At 46.9% G+C, this 9,494-nt stretch overlaps 1 protein-coding gene across 1 annotated transcript; it reads left to right on the top strand.

Moving 5' to 3' along the window:
* The first annotated feature begins 1,611 nt into the window (after positions 1-1,611).
* On the top strand, positions 1,612-8,463 carry mrpl52 (mitochondrial ribosomal protein L52). The gene is made up of 5 exons (XM_079669208.1): positions 1,612-1,737; positions 2,035-2,104; positions 2,581-2,648; positions 8,010-8,074; positions 8,178-8,463. Exons 1-5 carry the CDS (start codon positions 1,704-1,706, stop codon positions 8,328-8,330), a joined length of 390 nt encoding a protein of 129 aa, XP_079525334.1. The 5' UTR covers positions 1,612-1,703; the 3' UTR covers positions 8,331-8,463.
* The last annotated feature ends 1,031 nt before the right edge of the window (positions 8,464-9,494 follow it).

Below are 9,494 nucleotides of genomic sequence, written 5' to 3'. Positions count from 1 at the left end.
ACAGAAAAGCACTCGTGTGTAAATCATTAATCATGTTATTATAATGGGCCACTTCCATATCCATAAACGTACATTCAAGAAAGTAAATTCAAGAAACCATGCCTTATTTTCTTAAACAATAAGTCTGTGGAAGTGTTTTACCTTTTTTCTATTACCTCTGTATTTTACTTGATACTTTTTGTCAAGATAGAAATATGAAAATCATATTATTTGATTACTCTAATACGTTAATGTGTCAATTATATGTATTAGCTTTTATGCAAATAACCTTTTTTACACAAAACATATGCAATCTTAATAAATATGAGCCAATGTACCCAACATCATATTAAAGTTGTTAAAAGTTAAAAACTAGTTCCACGACAACCAGTCATAACATTAAAATGCTGTCCACACAAAAATAGTAATAACGTTATATAATGATATAACAAGTACAAAATATAACCCCATATTATCTTAGTTACTAAGCAGCATTTTACTTGTATAATGGGGTATTTTTTACATTGTGGTATTACTACTATTGTTTTAAACATTTTATATCATTGTTATTCTTCACTACATTTAAATCATTGAAAGAACTGCGTCGTTTAGGCAACGGCACTACTTTATTGTACCACCAGCCTGTGGAATGTGCGGAGGGGCACGGCTGAGTGAGGCAGCTGGTGAATTTTTTCGGCGTGTCTGAGTTCTCCAAGGAGGATTCAGGGTAAACATCCCGCTGCTATTACAGGACTGACCAGCATTACTCAGACCTGGTATCCGGCCGGTTTGTGGCAGTTAACGGACACACCAAAACACAACAAACCCTGATCAAGTAGCTTGTGTTTGTCCTGGTGTGTTTAAATAGGCATACCGGCTTTTTTGTGTGCCCTGGAGCCCCTTTCCATGGAGCCTTTCACGGCCCTTGCGGTTGAGCGGAGTCCCTGCAGCAGCCTCTGCAGACTCCTGCCTCACAGCCAGCGAGTGGGAACTTGCCTGAAAAGCTAACAGAGAAATTCTTCTGGGCTTAGCAGCGGAGCACTTCATACAAAAACAATACTTTGAAGAGCTGCGAAAAGCGGCACGGCTCTGTCTGCATTTCTGCTCCCCCAGTCATGTCTACAGCCCATAATGCTTCCATGAAGTCCTCTCCTTCATCTGTCTCAATCGTAGCCCATTAGAGTGCATGTGTGTAATTATTTCCTCAAAGGGCAGACATGCAAACACAACATTTAACATTAACACAACTATGATCTGTTTCATTATTTGAACCTGTCAAGATGAAAGTAATTACTTTTAAGTCTATCCGAATTCCAGACAATAAGACATTTGCTTACATTGGCCTTATGTTGTCCTTTACATAAAATAGGTTATTGAGAGAGGAGTCATTCTTGTTATATCACCCTATTTTTTCTCTTTTTTCTTAATTAAAAAGTTGTACCTGTTTTAAAAACGAGTTCAAAGTACTTTTTTTTAAGTTGAGAGACCCATTAGAAAAACAATTCTGTAAAAAATAAATGGGCTTTTCAATATATTGTTTAGGAAACTTTTGTTATGATTGAGCTTCACGTGTAAGCATTTTCTCAAAAGAATAATGTAGTTTATCCAAAACCCCAATTAAAGGTTTTAAGGGTGGACATTTAAAATAAATATTAGTGGTAGTTCTTGACTTTTGGTGCGTCTTTAGCGCCCTCTGGTGGTCATCACAGGAGAGTGCACACAACATGGCGGCCCCCGTGAGGACATTGTGCAGTTCAGGTAAGACAAGACAGAGGTTATTCACTAAATAAGCTGTTTTAAGACCCATTCAAACTTTAAAGTTAAGCGTTGTTGCTGTAAATATATTTGTGTACTCGTCTATACCTGTAATACAGCTTGTTTGTTTGATGAATCGCTGTAAATTCAGTAACGAGCATCGATGCTAACGGTGATGCTAACAGTTCTGTAATGCAAACTCTTTAAGTTAGCAGCATTTATTCCACACGATGTTAATGGCGTTTATGAGAATCCAGAGGTGACTTTATAGACTGTTTTGTTTCGGCACTTGTTCTTCAGTGCTGAGGCTCTCCAGCAGGCAGTTCAGCACAACATGTGGAGTCCAGGGTGGAGAGAAATGGAGGAAAGAGTAAGTGTACTGTTGACACTGATGCTGTGTTCCTTACTCATGTGTTGACGCAGGGGTTGACTATATAATGATATAGTAATTGCTCAACTAGCCATTTCTACACGAGATATGGGCATGCATAGTCCTATTTAACATTTGTACTTTATGTGATGTTGTTGTACACTAAATCTGCATCAGAACATACCTTGTTCACAGCAGACATGTTGGTTCGTTATAGTAGGAACAGTACAAGTGTAATGGATTATATTCAAATGACTGATTCATTTAGACGAGCTGGTTTCATTGTGCTGCTATTTATTTCTGATAGCTCGCTGTCATGGCTTCCTTTCACAGTTATGTCAAAATACTATATTATTGTGTTTTCCTTTTTTTCTGTGTTTTGTATTAGTCGTTCACATTTTTGTCCTCATTTTACGTTTTAATTTCTCTTACTGTGTTGAATGATTTCTAATGTCATAATGTTTCTTTGCTTGCAGAAATGGAATTTCTAAAAGTGGCTCAGAATACGGCCCTCTGACCGATCTGCCTGATTGGTCGTTCGCAGGTATAGTTACGTTTTTCCTTTTTGTTGTTATTGTTTTTTTTTGCAACACAGCTCACATAACTGAGGTTACCTACTGTAACTCCAGCTTCTATGAGTAGATGGCGAAGCCCTCTATGACTATCGCTATTGGGTAATCCCCCTGCGCACCCGCGCAGCACTGAAACACTTGTAGTCCACGCCCACCCGCAAGGTGGGCCCCGCCCTCGGGCCTCCTTCCGGTATAAATAGGAAGGAGGCCCGACAATCTGCTCCCATACAAAATAACTTTTCTTCAGCTATTCGTAGAGCCAGTGGGGCCCAGCGCTTAGAGGGCTGCGCCATTTACTCATAGAAGCTGGGGTTACAGTAGGTAACCTCAGTTCTATTTCGTATATGGCTTTCGCCCTCTAAGGCTATCGCTATTGGGTTAAGGGCGAAGCATGATGTAGTCTGCGCCCCACTGGGTCCGCCCGGCAGTAGAAACACAGACATACCTGCTCAATAACACCCCATGCCTGTTGTGCCATGCGTAATGGCTCATCACCGTACCTGGAACATAGCAAAACATGCCTATCTTCCCTGACGCGATGAAGGCTGGGAACAATACATACCGGCCGCTGTGAGAAAGTAGAGACGAAGGTCCCACCTTGCCCAGCGATCATAGAGGGGGAACAGCAGCTCTCTGCGTGTCAGACAGGAGAGCGCCCAGCTGGATCCCTGACGTCACTCACTCTGACAAGACACTCCGTACCAAAAATGTGTCAGAGGATAAAAAAGGAAACATCCCTCTCATAAGAGGGAAAAAGGGCCACTCTCCGCTAGGGTTGCCAGAAACTGACCATGATCAAAATCGAAAAACATAAATAATAATTAACAAATATATAAATAAAATCGATTTTTAAAAATAATATTCGATTATGGAGAATGTAACGAATATTCGAATAATCACTGGCATCCATACTCTCCGCGTGCTGAGAGGCAGGAGAGAGGCGCACAACTGGATCCCTGACGTCACTCACTCTGACAAGACACTCCGCACAGGGTGTGTCAGAGAGGAATGGGAGACATCCCTTAAATACAATTGAATAAATGAACAGGGGGAAGTCCAAGATGCAGCAGTGCAAATGTCTTCTACTGACATTCCTCCGTTCAAAGCCGTGGAGGATGACATTCCTCTGGTGGAGTGCGCATTGATGTTCTCCGGGGGATCCACCCCATGAGGAGACATGCCTGTGACACAGCTTCACACAGCCAGTGTGACAGCCGTTGTGCAGACAGAGGCTGCCCGATCGAGCGCTCTCTATAATGCACAAACAGGCGCTGAGAATGGCGCAAGGCAGCCGTGCGCGCCACCTAGCAGGACAGCGCGTGCACAGGACAGAGGAGATGAGATGCGGCTTCTTCCTCCGACCTGTGAGGAGGGGGAAAGAAGCCATCCAAGGTGATCACTCATGACTCTAACGAGCTTGTGATGACCTTTGGCATAAAAGCCGGGTTAGGGCGTAAAACAGCTGAACTGCCATCTCCTTGGATCCGGAGGCATGACGGAGCCACAGAGAGAGCAGACAAATCACTCACCCTTTTCACTGATAGAGCCAAAAGTAATATTACTTTGGCTGACAACAGTTTAAGGGGAATCTGGTCTAAAGGTTCAAATGGGGCTTTGCTTTAGTGCGCGTAACACCAAAGCCAAGGTCTGAGTCTCCGTACTCCTCACATAACTCGGCTGCTGCGCTCTGCGGGCCCCTCTGTTCAATTCGCCGGGAATATACATTGCTCTGATGAGAGCAACGTGTGCGCGCGCCCAGAACAGCAGCCGCCTGGCTGCGTTCAGAAGCTGCGCAGATCGTACTCCTCCCTGGCGATTGAGGTATGGCTGCTTCCATAGCTGTGGCCTGTTGTCTGTGCGAATCAACACATTGATTGTACAGCAACGGGGCGACTCCCCCGTTCTTTTCCGAGATTTAGAAAAATAGCGGAGTAAAAACCGCACCAGACACTGTTCCTGGGATGACAGGAGTGTTTCTTGTATCCCATGGAACTGCTGGGGGGGAGAGGCTTCTCTGTGATGTGCCGTAATGGTCGTCATGGTGACGAGCCACGCCATCACCGCCGCTGCCCGTGAGGCAAAAGGGCTCAGAGGGAGTCTCCACACGCTGCATATCTGGGACAGAGGAATACCGCGAGCTCTGCAGTTTATAAACCAATAGGTTAAAAACAGCAGGCTTCTGCAGCGAATGAACCACCTCTGGAGTGTCCCCCTGTTGGAAGAGACTCAGGGGGATCATCACGTGACCAGCTGACGCCAACGCAGAGCAGCTGCGTCACGGAGAGGGCTGTGTGGGTTGTGACACGCCGGAGGAGAGCTGTCAGTTCCTCCACTCGCTATCGCAAGAGCCGCGCTCTCATGCTGGCTGAGTTTAACTCCACTCCCAGATAACGATTGTCTGAGAGGGAAGAGGACAGCTCTTCTTCCAATTTATTATGAAACCCAGGCTTTGACAGATGCGATACGAGATGTACCGTCTGTAAAGCGACTTCCTCCCTGGAGCGAGCCAGCAAATAGCAGGTCGTCCAGAGGAAACCACACTCTCATCCCTCCTCTGTGTAGTGGCTCCAGCCTTCTCTACACAAAAATGCGAGGAGCCAGGAAATATCCGAACGGCAGACGATTGTCTGGTCTGATATTCCCTGAAATGAGAAAACGCAGGAATTTCCTGTGTTTTGGGATGATGGGTACGTGGAAGTATGCATCCTTCAGGTGGAAGTGAACCAGTCGTCCTGGTGAACACATTCCAGCACCTGTTTGATCGTCAGCATGTGGAATACTGACAGATCGAGGATGTCTCATTCCCCCAGTCTTTTTCGGGATTAGAAAAATAACGGGAGTGAAAACCCCTGATTTTCCTCCCTTTGAGGAACCCTGGAAATATCCTCTTTCAACAGGAGTTCCAGCAGCTCGGATTGGAGCGCAAGACATAGCTTCTGGGAGGACAGGAGTGTTGCCTGTATCCCATTGAACTGTGTGGGGGGGGAGAGAGGCGAACTGCAGGACGTATCCTCTGCTGATCAGCCTGCTCGTCCATCTGTCCATCAGACACACCCGCTGCCACTCTGAGAAAAACTCTGAGAGCGGGCGCACGTGCTCAAGATGTGTTTTTGGCCGTTTTCCCGCGAGCTCTGCAGGTTATTAACCGAGGTTAAACCCGGCAGGCTTCTGCAGGGAGCCCTGCTGTCTACTTAATCTACAGATTAGTGGCAGCCAGCTTAATTAGCGAGCTCTGCAGTTTATTAACCGATAGGTTAAAACCAGCAGGCTTCTGCAGCGAGCCCTAGGCGCCGTGGCGCTGCGGGCGATTCCGCTGGGGGCACTCAGCCTGGAATACTGCTCATTCCCCCGTTCTGGCTTCTCTGTGATCTGCTGCGCTGGTCGTCATGGTGACGAGCCGCGCCATTGCCCTCGCCGCCGCTGCCCGTGAGGCGAAAGGGCTGCGAGGAAGCCTCCACACGCTGCGTTTCACTCCAACTCTCATCATGAGGCGTGTACACGCTCAGGGGATGAGTGGAGGTGTGTGCAGTGCTGTCCCCATGAGGCGTTATAACGGCGCTCATGGGTTATTATGACCGTGTGTAGGAGGCGTATCTCGGACAGGGGAATGCCGCGAGCTCTGCAGGTTTATTAACCGATAAGTTAAAACCAGCAGGCTTCTGCAGGGAGCCCTGCTGTCTACTTAATCAACAGATTAGTGGCAGCCGGCTTAATTACCGGCTCTGCTTCCTCGGAGGCTCTCGCGGAGCAGACCAGGAACGGGGGAGCCTCACTCCCCTTTGACTCGCCGCCTGGAGACCCTGTCTCTGGGGTGGCGGGGGAGCGGAGACGTGGGACGAAGCCCCTGCAGCCGCCGAAGGGCGAGTCTGACGCAGAGGCAGTTGCTGTGGGCGTCTCTCCGCTTGCGGCCTCCTGTGGCCGGCGTGGACGCCGCGGCTGCTGCGGGCGTTGGTGCCGCTGTGGGTGCTCAGCAGGCTGGAGCCAGCTGACATGCTGGCGAATGCCGTCCGCCTGTTCCGCGGCCGTCTTCATGGACTCCACCATGGCGTGGAACTGGGGTCCTAACAGCCCGTACGGGCTGATTGGAGCGTCCAGTAGCACTTTTCTGGCCGTCTCCGTAACATACGCCTGCTTCAGGTGGCGCTGAATCTGTGTCACCCACGCGGAAATCCTCGCCTGGGAGACAGCGACGGACGTGCACAGAGTGAGCGCCGTGCTGGCCGTCTTGCTGATTTCCCCTGCCTCGGTGGTGGACCGCTCTACCAGTGTCCCCACCGAGTTGGAGAGCAGCGCGATGATATTCGCCGCCGCCTGAAAGGCACACTGGTGCACCCGGTCGGCCTGGCGGGCGACATACTCTCTGGGGGAGCTCAAGGTAGGGCGCCGTCCTGTGGCGACGGAGAAGGGGACGCATGCTCGGCCGCCAAACCAGCCCCCTGCTCCGATTCTGTCTCCCCCGTCCGGGGGAGAGGAGGGAGGGGAGAACCGCACGGTGAACCATGGAGGGAGACGGGGTAGGAGTCGTCCGACTCCTGCCCGTCACTCGGCTCCAGGGACATGCTGCCGTCCACATGCTGGACTGGCCAATCGTCCTCGTCGGCCACAGCAGCTAGAGCGTCCGCTCTTCGCTTCCTGTCGGCTGATGGGAGACGGGCACAATGTGAGCAAGCGACCTGCTGGCTGAGAGCCGCGTCCGCGTGCTCTGGCCCCAGGCAGGATTCACACATTGCGTGCTGGTCATAGCTCATGATATATCCTGAGCCATATGAGGGACAATTTCGGACGCAGTTGTTGCTCATGATGTTTAATGGTTCTGTGCTTCAGTAACTGCCGAGGTTTGCTGAAGAAAAGAGGGAGCAGATGGCCGGGCCTCCTTCCTATTTATACCCGAAGGAGGCCCGAGGGCGGGGCCCACCTTGCGGGTCGGCGTGGACTACAAGTGTTTCAGTGCTGCGCAGGGGGATTACCCAATAGCGATAGCCTTAGAGAGCGAAGCCATATACGAAATAGAAGGAGGCAATTAACAGTGATTCACCCTTTTTGTTTTTGTGTGGGATAATTAAATTGACTTGACATTTGTTCTTATTCAATTTGGGATATTTAAAGGGGCCCTTTTTATGCTCATTTTCATATTTGTATGTTATGCCTCTACTGTGACATGTTGACATGCTTTCAATGTTCAAAAACACATTACAGGAAAGGAAAAAGCACATCAGGGCCCCTTTAAGCCAATGATGCGTGCATTAGTTAATTATAGAAATAGATAGAAACCATTTTGTGATCTACGTCTGGAACATTTTGCATTGTGTTTTCTTGTTTGTTTATCTGGACAGACGGCAGACCAGCGCCTCTACTGAAGGGACAGCTGAGAAGGAAGCAGGAGAGGGAAGTTTTAGCAGTGAGTATCAACACATTTGTCTTTTCTGTAGCATATCTCCTATTTATCTTTCTGTGTCACCTACATGCCTTTTGCCTCTAACCTTGGTGTTTGTTTCTCACAGAGACGTATCGTGATGCTGAGCTCAGAGGTGGACAAAGGGATTGAGTCGTGGAATGATAAACAGGAACAAGCCCAAAGAATGGAGGAGCACAAAAAGTCTCTATTACTGAAACCTAAAGGGATGATGTTAATAAAGAACAGATCAAATAGTTAAAAACACTATCAGCTTGCCAAGTCCTTATTCTGAATAATCTCAGTCTATTGAATATACTCAAGGACTTCCTCATGCTTTACGATTTGTGTTTTTCATGGATTTCTGCAATAAATGTTCTGATTTATACTTTAAATATTACTCTGTTATTTGATCTTTTTTGAATTAGAGTTAATGTCCCTCAGCTTCCACTAGAGTGCAGCATTTCTCCTTCCTCTATTCACTTTCCAGGCTCACGCGCCATTTTGTCTGGTGTTTGGATCAGAGGAGTTTTATTGGGCTGGTGGAGGAAGGGAGGAGCAGGGGGGGGGACATAAAGTCACTCTGTTTAAGACCTTTCCATATGTGATTTAAAGAGAGAGGGGTTCACACCTTGGCTTGCTGTAGTAACTCAGTGTTATAACTCTAAATACATGAGCAATGTGTGATTAATACCACCATGTGAAGCGACTTCAAGTGTATGTGGAGAACCCATAAAAAGAAAAACACCAGACTGTTTTAGTTTCGAGTAGGGCTGCTCGATTATGGCAAAAATCATAATTTCGATTATTTGGGTCAATAATTGATATCACGATTATTAAAAACGATTATCCATTTACTTTGAAAACATCCATTTATTGGAGAAAAAAAATGTGAACAGTATGTTTTTAACAGTTGATTACCCTGAACTTTAAGTATAATTCAACTGAAAAACCAATAAAAAAAACAATAAAAAAGAAATAATAAAAGAATAATCGTTTTATTTAGATTACGTTGTTTTCGTAATCGTTGCAAGCCATAATCGTAATTGCGATTCAAATATGATTAATTGAGCAGCCCTAGTTTCGAGGCAACATCTTGACCATAGCCTTAATAGCATCGTATTTTTACTGGGGCATCTCTACCAACACACAGGGGGAGGAGAAGTGGATTTTGCATGTGCCGTTCTGCAGCCTGGTGTCTGGAAAGATGATCATCCGGCTGCAGCCAAGTTGGCACAACGTTGCATCCTTTAAAAAGCAATATGTTCTGGTATAAAGTCAAATGTTTGCCTTGGCGAATGCTTAATCAAGCTGTAGAACACACTGTAAAGCAGGAACTATACATCAGCTGGGAACAATTGCATTTCTTTGTCTTTAAAGTCTATTTGGGTAGGGGACTCCTTTTTTAAAACCACACTGGTGACAT

Source organism: Notothenia rossii, assembly GCF_949606895.1.
Source record: "Notothenia rossii genome assembly, chromosome: 3".
NCBI lineage: Eukaryota > Metazoa > Chordata > Actinopteri > Perciformes > Nototheniidae > Notothenia > Notothenia rossii.
Note: the sequence above shows the minus strand (reverse complement) of the source record. Positions and strands in the feature narration are given on the sequence as shown.

Coding starts and splice junctions, on each gene's coding strand:
- mrpl52 (XM_079669208.1), top strand. CDS start 1,704: ATGGCGGCCCCCGTGAGGACATTGTGCAGTTCAG. Junction 2,105..2,580: donor GGAGAGAAATGGAGGAAAGA/GTAAGTGTACTG, acceptor CTTTGCTTGCAG/AAATGGAATTTCTAAAAGTG. Junction 8,075..8,177: donor AGGAGAGGGAAGTTTTAGCA/GTGAGTATCAAC, acceptor TGTTTCTCACAG/AGACGTATCGTGATGCTGAG.